Raw genomic sequence first — 18,386 nt, forward strand, 5'->3', positions numbered from 1 at the left:
TTTCTAAGTCACTGATAAAAAACATCCTTTGGGTCAAGTACAGGCCCTTACTGGGCAGCAAGATAAGTGGCTAAGTAAAAAGAAGATGTAACAAGTATATAACTATGTGAGGAAGCTAAAAAATGTTAGCACAAGGTGAACCCTAGTTTCGGTCATACTGCTGACTGTGGGTGGTGCCTATGTTAGAACTATTGCTGAATAAGAACAAGTGAAGTTTGGGGAGGAGGACTGGTAGGTGGAGAGTCAGTGTTACCTGAGAATGAAGTCAGTTATGATTCAGAGGATTTTGGGATTACCTTTTACTTTACTGGTTATGCCTAAATCTTCTATTTTAAGGTTTCCACCTTTTTATGAATGCCATTGAAATTTTCGACACTTTATACCAGTGATATGTTTGGATGACATACTTTCTCCTCAGTAATTCTTGTTCATATATCCTTTCCCTTTTACCTGTCCCCTGCCTCTTGGTCTTTTTCTTAATTTTGAGGAATTTAGTTGTTTGTTACATTCGTTACAAATATTTCTCCCTATATTGTTTATAGACTCTTTTATCATTTTTGGGGAATTTGTTTATAGACTCTTTTATCATTTTTGAAGTTTTATATAAATGTATAATCAGATTTGCTTCTCCCAGCCCGAGTACTCCATTTATGGTTTCAGGTTCCCTGTATTGCTTAGAAAGTCTTGACCCACTGGAAGGTATAAAAAATAGTCTCTTACAGTTTCTTCTAAGAAATTTATAGCTTTTAAAAAAATTCAAACATTTGTCATAAAATTTGCAGTTTTCTTTTATTTCCACATTTATTCAGTAATATTTATTGAGTACATACAATGAGCTAGATACTAGTCTAGCATGTATCAGTAAGCACTACAAACAGCATCAGTTACAATAGGAACACTGCAAAGTAAAAGGTAATGCATTAATGTCATCAAAATAGTGAAGGAAAAAATGTCCAAGTTAAAATTCTATACCTAGGAAAGTTAGGTTTGAGCTTGCTAGTGTTTCATATCTAAGCATGTTTACTTACATAGGTATAGACATATTAAGAGAATTGCCAAGGATGATCATGGGTGATCAGAAAGTATCTGTACAGGTGAAAGAACTTTTACATAAATAGGTAGAAATAGGACTTAGAAAGGTTAATAGCAAAATTTGTAGTTTTAAAGGTATATGACCAGCCAACCTTTTCTTTGAGAATGGCAATTTTATGGATAGATGAGAAATGTATCATCCATTTAGAACAGTTATATAAAATGTGTGTATTCAGATAGTAGGACTGTGTGTAAAGAGATAGTAGAACAAAAATTCTTGTACTCACTTATTTTTTAAAAATAGACCATGTCACACACATGTGCATAGCCATGATCATCCTTGGCAATTCTCTTAATATGTCTATACCTAGGTAAGTAAACATGCTTAGGTATGAAACAGTAGCAAGCTCAAACCTAACTTTCCTAGGTATAGTATTTTAACTTGGACATTTTTTCCTTCAGTATTTTGATGACATTAATGTATTACCTTTTATTCTGCAGTGTTCCTATTGAAACATCAGATTCTTGATCGTTGTGTGTGGCTTCTTCTTCACCACCCCCCAACTAGTAGAGTTAAAAATCTCTTTTTTATGTCTGATCTTCTGAATGTGCTTGTAGGTCTCCTTTTATCCATTGTACTGAATACTCTGTGGGTCCTTTTACAGAGGTGTCCTTTTTTCTAGGACATTTTATTGAGTTTGGGTTGATATTTCATTCCCCCAAAATCTGAGCCCCCTCCTCACTTTCTCACTTTCAGGATATTGAAATTTTCCTGACCAGCATTCCACCAGTATTTTCTTTTTAATGTACTATTTTCTTTTTCATTCTCCCTTTCTTCTCCTCCTCCTCCGCCTCCTCCTCCTCCTTGAAATTATTTAACTCTAGCGCCTCAGTTTTCACTAAGAGTGCACTTTAATTTTGTTTCCAACAGTGCCCTGAGTTCCCTAGGACAGAAAGCCTATGTTTTACCCTTCTTCATGAACAAACGTGTACTTTTCACTTAGAGTGGAGTAAATTTTGAGAAGTTTAACTGCTTCTCAAGGAAATTTTATACTTTCCATTTTTTAACAGTTTTCCACCCTCAATCTCTTGATAGTTCCGGTTGTACCTACTGCTGCCAGTCCTCGGCATTTTGTTGAATCTGCGTTGTCAAATGGGTTATTTCTCAGCTTTTCCCTTCACCTGTGCTAGGATTCAGCTTTCTCTCTAGTCTCCTTAGTTACCACTCGCCATCTTCTGTCCATCTTTTAAAAGTTTATTGTTATAATTTACTCTTATTCTCTATCCTTGTGAAATTATCTTTTTTAATTCCAGTCCTAAGGTTTTTTGTTTATTTATTTATTCATTTATTTATACAAGCACTGGGTACAGTCAGAAGCGCGGGAGGGTGAGAGAATGCACCAGAGCCAGAGCGGGGAGCAGAGCAGGCAGAAGGACCGAAGTACATTACTGAGGGGAGCAGCGGGCGGCAGGAGAGGTCTGCGCGCCATGTGGGACCCTCCTCTGGTGGCCGGGGAGCAGCCGGGTATCAAACCAACGTTGCAGAGGCTGTGGGCAGCTTCACCACCCAGTGCTCAACTGCTGCGCCTCCGGGGAGGCCCATCCAGTCCTAAGTTTTAAGGGTTTCAGAAAAGAACATTAGATCTTATTTTCCATACTAAGCTTTATTTTCTCAAAATACGGCCCAGTCTCAAATACCATTGCTCAATGCATTGCTGTCTAGTGTAATAGCCACTTGCCAAGTGAGTTCTTGAAAAGTGGTTAGTGTGGAATTTTAAGTTCTGTTTAATTTTTAATAAATTACATTTAAATACTCACTAGTGATTGGTGCCTACCCTTCTGGACAGTGCAGGTCCAGTACTGGTCCATAGTTGGTGAAATAGGAGTTGGAATTTAAGTTGTCAATATATGTAACACAAGTAAAGTTTATTTTTCTTGTTTCCTTCTTATGTACTTATTCATCCATTTATATCAGTATGGACACATGGATTCCTATATTATTCAATACATTATAATCTACTTTTTATTATTTATTTTGATGCTCAAATTGTCCCACATTGGATTAACAGAAATTCCTATAAGATTCTTCCATGTCCTTTTTTTTTTTTTAATATTTATTTATACAAGAACCGGGGTACAGGCCAGATGCACGGGAGGGTGAGAGGATTCACCAGAGACAGAGAGGGGAACAGAACAGGCAGACTAATGAAATACACTGCTGAGGGGAACAGCGGGCGAGACAGGAGAGGTCTGCCATGCCATGTGGGATTCTTGCTGGCCAGTCGGGATTGAACCCGCACTGCAGAGGCTGCGGATAGCTTCACAGTGCAGCGTTCAACCGCCTGCACCACCAGGGAGGGCCTTCCATGTTCTTTTGATATGTATTCATTGTTCTTTTTAGGTCTTAAAGTCTACGCCTGGATAGGTTCTTTCATGTTTGCCCTGTCGCTAGCCCTGGAATTATCCATTTCTCCAGTGAACTCTGGTTTCTCTTAGTGGAAGATGTTATTTGGAAACATAAATGCAGGTGCTTGATGTGCTCTTTGCTACTAGAGCATCACTGTTTCAAGATCCTGTCACTGACAAGGCATTTTAATAACTAGTGGCTACTGCACAAACAACACAAGTTCCATCATTGCAAAAAGGGAAAAGATGGTATTACTAAAATTTAGAAGTTCAAAGCTCCACTCCCCTATCTCCACACAATTGGTACTTGGCCTTTTGAATGGGATGCAGCTAGCTGGTGATGAGGATGCCAGAAGAGTATTGCTGGAGGCCGTCTGCTATTAAAGAAATGCTATTTCTCTCTCTCTGGGTCCTGCCATTAGCAGAATGTAAACCAGCATGAAAGAAATCTGAAAAATTAAGTTTGCATACCCTAGATCGTATTTCTCATGTTCAACGCCACTGACATTTTGAACTATGTGAACGTCTGCTTTGTAGACTACTTAGCGATATCTCTGGCCTCTACCAGCATAATGCCAGTATCTCTCCACCCACCCACCCACTCCCAACCTTGCCAAATGTTTCCATACATTGCCAGATATCCCCTGGGAGGAAAATGGTACCTGATTGCAAACTGCCTCCTAGATCCAGCATTACAGAACAGTATAGAAGGGTAGGCTTGAACCATCTGACTTGACTTCAGATGTCTTTGAAATATGAAGGAAGGGAAAAGAAATTAATATTTATGTACCTGTGACAGCCCTGCAATATTCCTGCAAAATAAGAGATTATTATATGCTTTTTTACCTCTTTAATTAACAAGGAAAGTGAAATTAAATACCTATTTGTGACCAGGCAGGATTCAGATCCTTGCCAACAAATTTGTTTACACGTTCTTAAAATTTGCTTTCAGTTTTCTAGGTTAGAGTTACTGTCATCTTAATTTGAGTGGGTAAAATGCTTTTTTGGGAATGGTGCAGTATCAGGGTCATATTGCTTAAAATCATTGCTGGAAATGCTCATAAATGGAGCTTAATGTTTATAAGCCAGTGTTTTTAGCTTTGGAAACTCATGTGAATACCAGTTTAAATTTATAATCTACATATTTACTGCAAACTGTATAAGTACTGTCCATTTTCTTCTTTTTGTCTTTGTGCTTATTCCTTTTCTTTTTTCTGGTTCTGTACTATGGCATTTCATCCTCAGTGATACAAAGAGATTATCCTTTATTAAAGGAAATCTTCCAAAGATCAGCCTAGCCAACAGTTTACCTTTCAACTTGCATGTCTCATTGTCATCTCAAAACTAGTATCTAAAATGAGTCTACCCTGCTTTCTACACCAAACATAAACTGCTTCTTAGTGCTGGAGCATTCTCTGTACTTTGTGATAGTTATTCCTAGTTCTCGTCATAATTTTATGTCTGTTTAGGTCCCTTTCATTTAAAATCAGTGTAGGTGGGCCTCCCTGGTGGTGCAGGGGTTAAAGTCTCAGCACTATCAAGCTATCAGGCTGTTGACAGCCACTGCAGCCTGATCCCTCCACTTAAGTTCTTTTTTTTTTTTTTAAAGATTTATTTATTTATGCATACAAGACACAGGTGCAGGCCAGAGGGGTCAGGGGTGGGTGGATGAGAGGATTCACTGGAGATAGAGTGGGGAGCAGAACAGATGGATTGACTGAAATACACGGCTGAGGGGAGCAGTGGGAGAGACTGGAGAGGTCTGCCAGGGATCAAACTGGGGATCAAACTGGCGCTGCAGTGGCTGGGGATAGCTTCATAGTGCTGCGTCTTAACCCCTTGCATCACCAGGGAGGCCCCCTCCACCTCAGTTCTTGTATGCATAAATAAAATAAATCTTTAAAAATAAATAAAATCAGTGTAGGAACTAGAGCAGATATAAAGAAAAATAATGCAGCAATTGAAGGTAGGATTTTTGAGGACTTATTAGATTTTTAAGTGCTTAACATAGAAGGGAATGAATGACTTAATTCTTGTCTGATGCTATATAGTGGCTTTTTAAGAGTAGATTTAGAATAGCCGCTTTATGTATAGGAAATGTGGAACAAATGGGACCTCAGGTAAATTTAGTATTTTGAAGAGAAGGGATCTCAGGAACTGCTTGCTGTGAAGGGTTACGTCAGAGGGAAGTTAATTGTGAAGTTTTGTTGTGTCTTCCCAACCAGACAGGTCATCATTTTATATGTTGGATGTGTTTCCATAGTTCTCTGTCCCTCACTTTTCATTTTGTATTTTAATCGCTTGTTCACTTATCTTTATTCACTATTAAACTTTAAGCATTAGATGTGTACTGGGTTGCTCAAAAATTTTTGTTGATTGAAATAATGTTGAGTCAGTACAAAATTGTCTGCGGACAAATCTTTCCCAGTACAATTGAATGACCTATCATGTATCTTATTTGACTGGAAATTTATTGCAAATGCATGTGCAGATATTTCTAACTCAAAATACCATTGAGCAAATACCATTAAATAATCAGTTTCTTTTCTGTTCCCTCCATATTCGTTTTGTGGTACATTAAAAATTTCCAGTTTTCTTCCCCTTTCCTGCCAACATTGAAGAAAATCAGTTTAAAAGTGTCCAACCAATGGGCCGGGAAGTTCCAAGCAGGGGAAAACCCATTGTGTTTTAGCCTTTAGTTGTTTGAAATGACATTCTTCTTTGTCACAAATATATGTGTTAATCTTTTCAGGCATGAAATCCTCTACTGCTTTTTGTACTTACTTGGTTGAACACATGGTGGGAAGACATCTTAAACAGCTCTACAGCCATGTTATCAGTGCCCAGTAATATGCTCTTCACATTACCTGTGAACTGTCTGACAAGCACACATCATATGCTGTGCTTGGGTGAAGTCATTCTGTAAACACTTAGCTTGAAAACTCAGTGACAGGTTTACACTTTATAGCAGGAATTAACAAATGAGAGCAGATAGAATCCAACCCTGGGCAAAAAAGGAGTTTTATTCATAATTTTATTAGGTCAACCAATTTGCCCATTTATGCCTCATCATAAAGCAAACCATTCTGTCACCAAAATCATCTTGCATACTACTTAACAAGTTGAGGTAGAATGGGGAGTTTGTCCCCACTGTTACTATTGTTTTTTATTCCCCTAAGATTGATTTATTTATGTATACAAGAGCTGGGGTACAGGCCAGAGGTGCGGGAAGTGAGAGGATTCACCAGAGACAGAGTAGGAAGCAGAACAGGCAGAGTGACCGAAGTACACTGCTGAGGGGAGCAGCGGGCGAGTCAGGAAAGGTCTGCTGCGCCATGTGGGCTGCTCCCTAGCTGGCAGGGGTATTGAATTCTTGCTGCAGAGACTGTGGACAGCCTCATAGGTTGCTGTCTTAACTCATTGCGCACCAGGGAGGCCTCTGTTACTGTTTTTTTAATGAACATTTTAAACATACAGAAAGAAATGAGGGCTTGCAGGTAAAAGTGAATTCTAACTTTGTAACTTTCTTGATTCCATTCTGTTACCACCCTCTCCCTGATTCACAGGATTCATCACTTCTTGCAATTGGCATATATTCTTTTTTTTTTTTTTTAAGGTTTATTTATTTATGCATACAGGAACTGAGGTATAGGCCAGAGGTGCAGGGGTTGAGATGATTGACCAGAGACAGAGTGGGGAGCAGAACAGGCAGATCTACTGATTAATACACTGCTGAGGGGAGCAGCAGGAGAGACAGGAGAGGTCTGCTGCGCCATGTGGATCTCCTCCCTGGCCAGCCGGGGATTGAACTCGTGCTGCAGTGGCTGGCGACAGCTTGATAGAGCTGTTTTTAACCTCTGCGCCACCAGGGAGGCCCCTGCTGTATATTCTTATCTATATTTTGGTGTAATTTCTGCATATGTCCATCAACAATTACATAGTATTATGTTACGTATTTCTAAATTTCCACGTAATGTATGTTCTTTTATAGCTTGTTTTTATGGGAACTTAAAGTTGTGATATATGTAAGTCTAGTAATTTATTGGAGCACAACAGTTTAGTAATGCATTATGATTGTGTCCTGTATCATGGGTTTTGATTCGCATGTGTGAAGATATATATATGCTGGGTTTCTTTATATGTTTGGAAAGACCAAGCATGAAAAGTAAATTACATATTTGAGAGTCATGTTGATCACTATTCTGTTGTGATTTGAAGAAATGAGGCCACATGTTTTTCTACCTTAGTGAAAAATTTTAAATAACTTATACATTTACTAATAGAGGACATAGAGTTACCAAAAGTTGAGAAAAAACAAGTCTAGAATAAGAACTTACAAAATAGTGGTTTTAGATAGAACTGTGATTAATTATAAACCTCTGGAAATAAATATCTGTAATTCCTCAATCTCAGCATTTCATTTTAGAAATGATATGTGATTGGTAAAGTTAAGGCCTCTTAGAGTCGAGGGGAAAGACAAACGTGACATAGTGTGTATATGCCATAGTAATAAAAAGTTGTGATGACAACCACTTCTGATAAAAGCATATTTATTGTTGTCCAAAAATAAGCTTCAGTAGGTAATATTTCACTTATCATGGGGTTGCCACTTAGTGACTGTGTGGCTTTGCAGCAAGTAACTTAGTGCCATGCGCCTCAGTTTATTCATCTGTAAAAGAACAATAGTTCCATGACAGAGCCCTTAGCAGGTGCTTGAGGCATCAAGGTAGGTTAAACACTAATAGGTAATTGATGCAACATCGCTGGATAAACATGATCTGAGGAAGATGTTCTTACCATGTTAGTGCTTTTTTCAGGTGTTTTAATTTTTTAGACTAGCCCCTGTAGTTTTGAAATCTAATGTATTTCCCCACTGATGGTCTCCTGTACAAGCCTCTGCAGAATGTTCATATATGATCACTAGTTTCATAAAAGTTATCACCTTCTTGGGCCTCCCTGGTGGTGGTGCCGGGGGTTAAGATACAACCTATGAAGCTATCCACAGCCACGGCAGCACGAGTTTGATCCCCGGCCAGGGAGCTACCCACATGGCACAGCAGACCTCTCCTGACTTGCCCGCTGCTCCCCTCAGCAGTGTATTTCATTCAGTCTGCCTGTTCTGTTCCCCACTCTGTCTCTGGTGAACCCTCTCACCCCACCTCACCCCCCACACCTCTGGCCTCTATCCCAATTCTTGTATGCATAAATAAATAAATATTTATTTTATTTGTTTGTTTGTTTGTTTGTTTTGTTTATACATGCACTGGGTACAGTCAGAAGCTCGGGAGGGTGAGAGAATTCACCAGAGCCAGAGAGGGGAGCAGAGCAGGCAGAAGGACTGAAGCACACTGCTGAGGGGAGCAGCGGGCGGCAGGAGAGGCCCGCGCGCCATGTGGGACCCTCCTCCGGTGGCCGGGGAGCAGCCAGGGATCGAACTGGCGCCGCAGAGGCCGCCGGCAGCTTTGCAACCCAGCGCTCAACCACTGCGCCACCGGGGAGGCCCAATAAATAAATATTTTAAAAAAAAAAAGTTTTCACCTTCTCTAAGGACACTTCTTTTCAGAGGACTGGAGCTTTCTGCCTTACCCTATAGACCTGCCTACAGGATCTTCAAAACAGTAGTTTCTGTGTAGTGTGCATTGTTTAAAGCAACCGAACTGTTGATTTAGAAGGGGTTTTGGTTTTTACATATAAAATTGTTAACAGAAAAATGTGGCTGATAAAATACTGCCAACTACCCCCTCATTTGTTACAGCTGTAACTAAGCTCTTAGGCTACTGTTGCTGAACAGTGGCTGATACCTAGACCTATTTGTCACAGCATTTTTACCTACTGAATTTTTTTCCTTATAGGAAACAAGTGCCTGTTGTTCAGTGCCTCCTTTCATCATTCAGTCATTCTTAACATCAAGAAGACTATTATAGACACACATCAATCCCTTTTTACTTCTGTTTTTGAGTGTTTATCTAATTATTCTAGGAAAATGTCCCCTTCTCTATTCACTTCATTCAACAGATATTCATTGAATTCCTACTTTGTCCCAGGTACTCCTTACACACCTCCTCTTCCTTCATTTTATGTATGAGTCAGAAAGCAGTTCTAATCATGACTGAGTATAATAGATTGAGTAATATAGAAGCTTCTCTATTTCCAGATAAGCGGTTCTGAAAGGCTCACTCATGAGCAAGTCCATTGTTACTAAGATAGGTTTCTGTTTGCAGACCAGGGATACATTTCTACAAAATAAGAGCTTAGACTACCGGTTCTTTAAAAATAGGCAAACCAATCAGTTGTTCCAAAATGGACCAACTTCCTTTACACTGAAAATGATGAAACAAATATCCCCTTCTTGACAAAATGCGTAAGGAACTCCTTAAATATAATGCCCAACATGCCTTTTCTGTATACTTTTTGGGGCAGATTTGAATTGGTTTTATCATCTGTAGCCAGAAAGGAAGTTTTATCACACATCCCAACTAACTTGTGACTTTTCTTGTGACAATTACTAAAGTAAAAAATTCATTCAAATTAAAAGAAAGAGTTGTATCAGCCTTCAGACTTTTCTTCTTTAGAAAAATATAAAATAAAAACTTTATTCGGTTTTTCTAAATTAAGGGGAAAAAAGACTTGACTTTTTTTAGTGGCTTTTTAAACATCTGTTCCCACTAGAGGGCATTCTTTCCTTTGATTTTAGTTCATAGCTTTTATGTATTTTACAGAACTGCTAAATACAAGGATAAATGTTAAGGGTATGAATGTATTCAGATGTGCCTTTTACAAATAGTTGTCAAATATGCACATTTCTCTTCATTTAACTGCACCAGTGCAAAAATTGAGGTTAAATTCTATTTCTTAGCATTTTTGTTTATTTTACTAGGTGAAATTGATGAGATGGAGAAGCATAAATGTCCCACCACAAATTTATGATGTAGCTTGTGCTAATTACCATTTTATATGATTAATGATTTTCTGAGATTATGACAAAATATAGCTAAAGTTTGTTTATTCATTGACAAGTTGCATATTTTATTACTTGGTTAACTCAATTTTTGCAAGTTATATATAGGATAAATGGAACCTAAACCTTTTTTAATCCAGTAACTCTCAGTGCTAACAACCTACTGGTTCTCCAGCATTGCCTCTCAATGTGATGGTTGCTTTTTTTGTTTTTTTAAAGATTTATTTATTTATACAAGAACCAGGGTACAGACCAGATGCGCGGGAGGGTGAGAGGATTCACCAGAGACAGAGCGGGGAAAAGAACAGGCAGACTGATGAAATACACTGCTGAGGGGAGTAGTGTGCGCAACAGGGGAGATCTGCTGTGCCATGTGGGACCCTCGGTGGCCGGCCGGAATCGAACTGGCTCTGTAGAGGCTGCAGACAGCTTCACAGCGCTGCACTCAACCGCCTGCGCCACCAGGGGAAGCCCTCAACATGATGTTTTATTTGCCAGTTTGTACTCTTGTTTCTGTTATGACACAATGCTTTTCTATAGGAACTTTAATTCTTAGTATCTTGAATATCTTAGTGTTATCTTATCAGAAACAAGTCTATTCTTCTTAGCAAGAAATTGATAACTACATATGATATATGTGTTCTATTTTAGATTCTTTTGAATCTTCTGTTACTACATAGAACCATTTTTATTAACTAGGGACTGTGCAGCAAGAGTCTTAACTTATTTTCTGTAATAAGAGCTGTAGATTGTAGTTGACTGTGAGGGAGCAAATTTTGTTAGACTGTGTTATAAAGTGAATTCTCCATCTTCTGCATATGTGGTATTTACTTCCTGTGTTTTGAAATAAGAAAAAGCTCATGTTTTTTCAGTGAAGCTTTCTTTTTTTATGCCATTTATCCATCTCTGCTTTGTTATTTTCTATAGCACTTCTAATTTGCATTTATAACTTTGTTTATATGCCTGCCTGCATCCACTGAAATGTTCGCTTTATAAGCTAGAGCTTTGTTTTGTTAATTGCTATATCCCCAGCATCTAGAACATAGTAGGCATTTAATATTTACTGAATTTGCTGAAAAACTGATGACTTGATGCCATCATTTGTGTCTCAGTGTGACTTGGTGGGAACTCAGTACAAATTGGAAATCTCAACCATCTTGAAGGATATTTTGAGAATTTAAGAGGTTGTATATCCTATTACAGACATTAAATTATATACTGTGGATATGATAACATAATCTTACTACATCTGAATGAAATAAGTTAGCACCTTAAAAATTTAAGGCTTTCGGGACCTCCCTAGTGGCACAAGGGGTTGAGTCTCAGCACTATGAAGCTATCCACAGCCGCTGCAGCACGAGTTCCATCCCCAGCCAGGAAGCTGAACCACATGGCGCAGCAGACCTTTGCTATCTCTCCCACTACTCCCCTCAGCAGTGTATTTCAGTCAATCCGCCTGTTCTGTTCTCCAGTCTGTCTCTGGTGAATCCTATCACCCCCTACACCTCTGACCTGTACCACAGTTCTTGTATGCATAAATAAGCAAATCTTTAAAAAAAATTCTTTTTCCGCCTGAACTGACAGCCAAAAGATTGTTATAAGCAACTCCAGCTTTAGTTTTTCTTTTTTTCTGGTTGAAGGAGAGGAGATTTAAAAACATTTTTCTTGGGCCTCCCCTGGTGGCGCAGCGGTTGAGCGCTGGGCTGCGAAGCTGCCCGCAGCCTCTTCAGCACCAGTTCGATCCCTGGCTGCTGGGTGAGGGTCACACATGGCGCACAGACTTCTCCTGCTGCGCCCGCTGCTCCCCTCAGCAGTGTACTTCGGTCCTTCTGCCTGTTCTGCTCCCTGCTCTGGCTCTGGTGAATCCTCTCACTCTCCCGTGCTTCTGGCTGTACCCAATGCCTGTATACATAAATAAATCTAAAAAAAAAAAAAAAACAGATTTATTAAAAACGGAGCAAATGAGAACATTTGCTAAATAAATGCAAAGGAAAGGAAAGATACCACAGATCCCCTCTGCCAGATCTGAAAAAAGGCTACCTTTCAAGATCTCTAAGAACTCTGATACCCTCCAGAGGGAACCACTGACCAAAAATCTGTTTATCATTCCCTTATTTTCTTTTTATGGTTTTACTGCATACTTGATTTCCTAAACTAGATAATGTTTTTGAACTTTACTATGTGGATCTCTCTCTCTCTCTTTTTCCATCTTGTGCAGATCTTTTTGAGACTTTCTGAGAGTCACAGTTATCCTCCCTGGTAGCTGTGAAATTTTTTTTTTTAAAGACTTTTTTTAAAAGACTTTTTTTTAAAGACAATTCATTTTATAATGAACTGTTGATGGACCTTTAGGTTAACAGTCTTTTTTGTTGTTGGAAAAATTATTGTGAATATATGCACATATGCAGGAAATATATTTAAGAATGAAATTGCAGGGTCAAAGAAGTTCCTTCTGTTTAACTTTACTAGAATATGAACAAAGTTTTCAAGGTATTTATATTTGCTCTGTTTCTGTTGTTCCTTATCTTCAGTATAATCAGTTGATGTCTAGGATTTTGCCATATTGATAGATGTAAAATAATAGCTCATAATTGTTTCATTTGCAGTTCTTTGACAACCAATAAGATTGAGCATTTTTTAAATGTTTGGCCATTTGTGTTTGTTCTTTGTAGTGCCCATTGATGTTTTTGCCCATTTTTCTGTTGGGTGTTTGTCTTTCTTATTGATATGTGAGAGTTTTAGATGTATTCTGAATACATATCACCAGTTTCTGGGTCTTATCTTTTCCACCACTCTAGGGCATTAGAAGGTGGGAAAAAAAGTCTTTTAATGTGGTTTAGTTTATCTCTTTATGGCTTAGATCTTATATGTTGTCACATATATGTTCAAGATTTAAGAAATTGTTTCCTACTCTGAGCTCACAAAACTATTCCTCTATATTGTGTTCCAGCAGTTTTTTTTTCCTTTTCACATTTGTCTTCCAACCATCAGGAATTGATTTTCGCGTGTGGGATCTGGTGAAGAGATTCAATTTTATTTTCCCCAATTACAGATAATCACCTGTCCTGGAACCATTTGCTGTCTCCTCCTCCTTTTCCCCACCACTCTCAAATGACCTTACTGTATCATAAAATAGATTTCAGCATGTGTGCATCTATTTCTGGTCTTTCTATAATGTTCCACTGACTTGTTTGTCTCTATGCCAATACCATTCCATATTAATTGCTGTAACTTTATAATAACTTTTGACATGTTAAGCAGATCACTCCATCTTGTTTTTCTTGAACTATTCATGACCGATTTCAATCTGCAAAAAAAATTTGAGTCAGCTTATGTTCTGCCAAAAATTCTTTCAGTATTTTTTTAAAGATTTATTTATTTATATATACAAGAGCTGGGGTACAGGCCAGAGGTGCAGTGGGTGAGAGGATCCACAAGAGACAGAGTGGGGAACAGAACAGACAGACTGACTGAGACACACTGCTGAGGGGAGCAGCGGGCGAGGCAGGAGAGGTCTGCTGCGCCATGTGGGTAGCTCCCTGGCCAGGGATCAAACTCACACTGCAGAGGCTGCGGACAGCTTCACAAGCTGCGTCTTAACCCCTGGCGCCACCAGAGTGGCCCCCCCACTTTAAATTCTTGACCTGAAGCTTTTGGAATCACTTGGTAGTCTGAATTTGGGATGTCCATCAATAAGAGGTGGACTGATTGGACTGGATTGGACTGATTGTGCTTCCAATTTCTCAGCGTTTCTGTTGTTTCTGTAACAGGGGAAGGAGGAAGAGCTTTGTAATCTCATAAGGAGGATTTCTAGCTTACCCGTATTTGAAGGGTTTATTAGGGTCCCAGCTTTTTGAGGATTGCCTGCTAGATACTCCATCTTCTGCATATGTGGTATTTACTTCCTGTGTTTTGTCCTGTAATGCTGTGAAAATCTAAAATTCAGATTTTTACCTGCTTTATAGTAAATGCATACCGCCAAGAATCGCTCCCTCTATCAGTTTGTCTTTCATTCAGTGTTTTTTTTTTTTTTTAAAGATTTATTTATTTATTCATGCAAGCACTGGGTACAATCAGAAGTGCGGGAGGTTGAGAAAACTCAGAGCCAGAGCGGGGAACAGAACAGGCAGACTGACTAAATACACTGCTGAGGGGAGCAGTGGGCACGACAGGAGAGGTCTGTCGTGCCATGTGGGACCCTCGCCCGGCGTCTGGGGATTGAACCGGCGCTGCAGAGGCTGCGGGCAGCTTCACAGCCCAGTCCTCAACCGCTGCACCACCAGGGGAGGCCCTGTCTTTCATTCAGTTTTACCCCTCTGCTAGCTCAGCAAGAAACTTAAAAAAAACAAACTTGTTTTTACATTTTATCAAACATTTTGTTATTGTCATTAGGAGTATAAATCAGGGTAAGAGATCTACCATATTGTTGGAAATTCCCATGTGTTTGTACATCCTTTCTAATCATTTTGGAAAGGAACTCAACTGGTTAAATGAGCATCTTAAGATGTTTATGAAAATGAAATGGAGAATAGCATTTTACAGCTGCTAATTAATGATATTTCTCTTTTTTATAGGTGTCAGCTGTGATGCATGTTTAAAAGGAAATTTTCGAGGTCGCAGATATAAGTGTTTAATTTGCTACGATTACGATCTTTGTGCATCTTGTTATGAAAGTGGTGCAACAACAACAAGGCATACAACTGACCACCCAATGCAGTGCATATTAACAAGGGTAGATTTTGGTATGTATTTAGTTAAAAATTCAATGGATTATCATTTAGAATTTTGTATATGTGTGTGAAGAAATAAAGGCAAAATGCTCTAAAACTATCCCCAATAGTATGTATGAGACTCCAAATTCATTAGTAATAAAATGAATGTATCATTTATAGTCTAAGTAATTCTTGTCTTAAGACAATTGTATGCTGCTGGCAAGGTATGAAACGGAAGAGTGCCTCAGTAAAGAAATCATAAAGTTAGACTGACAGTTACTGCTAACAGTACATAAGTGCTCTTGCTTTAGTTATGAGAAAGCAGATTGTTTATATAATTGATTATTAGACGTCAGTTTTTACCTGGTTAACAGTATCTTTTTGTTCATTGCCATCCTAGCAGTTATGAAGTAGTATCTAATTTGGGTTTAATTTGATTAATAATATTGAGCATCTTTTCTTTTGCTTACTGTCCATTTTTATATATCCACTTTGGAGAAATGTCTATGCAGATCCTTTGCCCATTTTTTTAACTGGGTAATGTGGCTTTTATTACTGTGTTCTGATAGTTCTTTGTATATTCTGTGCTCAGGTTGCTTGTCAAATGAATGACTTACACAGAATTTCTCCCATTCCATGGATTTGTCTTTTGACTTTCTTGATAGTGTGTTTTGAAGTATAAAAGTAGAAATGTTGATGATTTTTTTTGCCTTTGGTGTCAGATCTAGGAAACCATTGCTTAATTCAAGGTTATGAAAATTTAAGCCTATGATTTCTTAAAAGTTTAAAGTTTCCGCTTTTGTTTTTAGCTTTTACCTATTTTGAATTAATTTTTATATGTGGAGTAAGGTAGACATCCAACTTGATACTTTCACATATGAATATCCAGTTGCCCCAGCATTATTTATTGGATTTTCTTTACCCAATAAATTGGTATTCTTGTTGAAAAGCAGTTGACTAGTGAGAGTGGAAAATGGGATGATGTCTTAGTCCAAGGGTACAAAGTTTTCTTATAGAAGATGACTAGATTCCAGAGATCTGCTGTACAGCGTGGTGACCATAATTACCAAAATTGTATTCTGTTCTTGAAATGTTCAAATAGGATAGATCTTAAATCTTCTTACAACACACACACATCCATACATGGCACACACAGTGGTAACTTAGAGGTGATAGATATTAATTAGCTTAATTATGGTGATCTTTTCAGAATGGTGATCTTTTCATATATCAAAATACCAAGTTGTATAACATATATGTAATTTTTAAATGTCAAAGATATGCCAATACATTTGTTTAAAAAAAGGTAGTTGAATATAAATGTGAACATGTATTTCTGGATTATCAATCCAATCCATTGATTTATATGTCTATCTTTATGCCATTACCACACTGTCTTGCTTACTGATGCTTTGTAAAGCTTGAAATTGAGAAGCATGAGTCTTCCAACTGTGTTCTTTAGAATTATTTTAAGTGTTTTCGGTCCTTAGAGTTTCCTTGTGAATTTTAGCATCAGCTTACCAAATTTCTGCAAATAAGTCAACTGGGATTTGTTTTTTTATAGGAAATATTTTGAATCTATAGGTCAGTTTGGAAAAAAACAACATCAAGTTTGCCAAACTATGAACATGGCAGGTCTTTCCATTTACTAAAGATCACTTAGATCATCTTCATTTTGAGTGTTTCATCTTGAGTATTTTATTCTTTTTGCTGTGATAAATGGAATTTTTTGGATTTCTCTCTGCAAGTGTTGAGAAAAGTGTTTTTTTTTTACTATAGCTCTTGTAAAGTTGCTGAATTCATTTATTTGTTTTAATAGTTTTTAATTCCTTAGGACTTTTTGTATACAAAGTTCATGTCATCTGCTAATAAAGATGGTTTTACTTATTTCTTTGCATTTAATTTTCTTGCCTGATTACTCTGATTAGATTCTCCAGTAAAATATTGAATTGAAATGGCAAGAGTGATACTCTTCTCTTCTTCCTAGTTTTAGGGGGCAAACATCAGTCTTTCACCAGTAAGTATGATGTTAGCTGTGGGGTTTGGGAGTTTAATAGGTGAGAAAATTCTATTCTTTTTATATATTTATTCCTACGTATCTCAAATCCACCTGGCAAGTCTTATGCACATAATGAAAGGTCACTGTATATGTAACGGGCAAATATTTTTAAGATAGTTTAAATCTCCTTAAAAATAAATGCAAACAAGTCTATCATAATGAATCCTTTTACTTTTTCTTTTCATAAAAGTGACTATATTCTCTTAAATTAGGCATTTGTTTCATATTAAATGAGATAGTTATTTGTAGAGAAGTGGCATGACTGACATAATAAATATGCTGTTAAATGTATTTCATTTTGTGCTACCAATGGAGAAAAATAGGCTAATTCCTTGAGATGTACTTATGCGGCAAGCAAAATATTCCCAGACTCTCAATAATTGGTCGGCTCTTCTATAACCAAGCAGGGTACAGTATGTTGTAGTAGCATCCCATTCAAGTTAGCACTTTCAAGGTCTGACTACATAGGGTCCTTACTGTTGTAAGAATATGGATATTCTATTGACAGATAGCTACATCTGGGCCATATCGGCACACTGATCATCATCATCTGTTCTTTCCCTCTGAGCGTTTGTGTTCTTACATATGATATATCCTTCTGATTCTTTGTGTTGACACTGGTATTGCCACGGAATATGTAGATAAATCATAAATTATATTAAAAATGGAATCGGATATGAAATAAGAGGTGTTTCAAAATTATGAAGGAATAAAAAGCTGTTTGCCTTTTTTCTTTTTCTCATAAGGCTATAGTAGCCATACGGAGAAAGAATTTTGAAGAGGTATCATAGAGACCTTGGGAGAATAAAGACGATACAGATGCAGATAGAGAGGTACCTAAGTACTCCTTGACAGATTGAGGCTGTTGGAGATTTCAGGCACACTTTTTTTCTTTACATTATTGTACCACATGATCACATTTTTAAATATTAAGAAAAACTAGAAGTAATTTCTCAATGCAATTCACTTTATTTTTTTAGATTTATACTATGGTGGGGAAGCTTTCTCTGTAGAGCAGCCACAGTCTTTTACTTGTCCCTATTGCGGAAAAATGGGCTATACGGAGACATCTCTTCAAGAACACGTTACTTCTGAACATGCGGAAACATCGACAGAAGTGGTAAGTGATACAACCTTGTTTCTAAAATGATGTTGTAAAGTACATTATTTCTAAGATAAATAAGGCTCAGTTACCATCATCTGAGTATAATGATAGTGT

General features: G+C 37.8%; 1 protein-coding gene across 1 annotated transcript in view; it reads left to right on the plus strand.

The window, feature by feature from the left end:
- KCMF1 (potassium channel modulatory factor 1) overlaps window positions 1–18,386 on the plus strand; it is a 64,558-nt gene that overhangs the window by 26,255 nt on the left and 19,917 nt on the right. Inside the window, exons 2-3 of the mRNA XM_054701798.1 lie at window positions 14,971–15,138; window positions 18,148–18,287. Of these exons, the coding sequence (XP_054557773.1) occupies window positions 14,971–15,138; window positions 18,148–18,287 (308 nt within the window). The remainder of the gene's footprint in view (window positions 1–14,970; window positions 15,139–18,147; window positions 18,288–18,386) is intronic.

Source organism: Talpa occidentalis, unplaced genomic scaffold (assembly GCF_014898055.3).
Source record: "Talpa occidentalis isolate TD23 unplaced genomic scaffold, MPIMG_talOcc4v2.1 talOcc4.5, whole genome shotgun sequence".
NCBI lineage: Eukaryota > Metazoa > Chordata > Mammalia > Eulipotyphla > Talpidae > Talpa > Talpa occidentalis.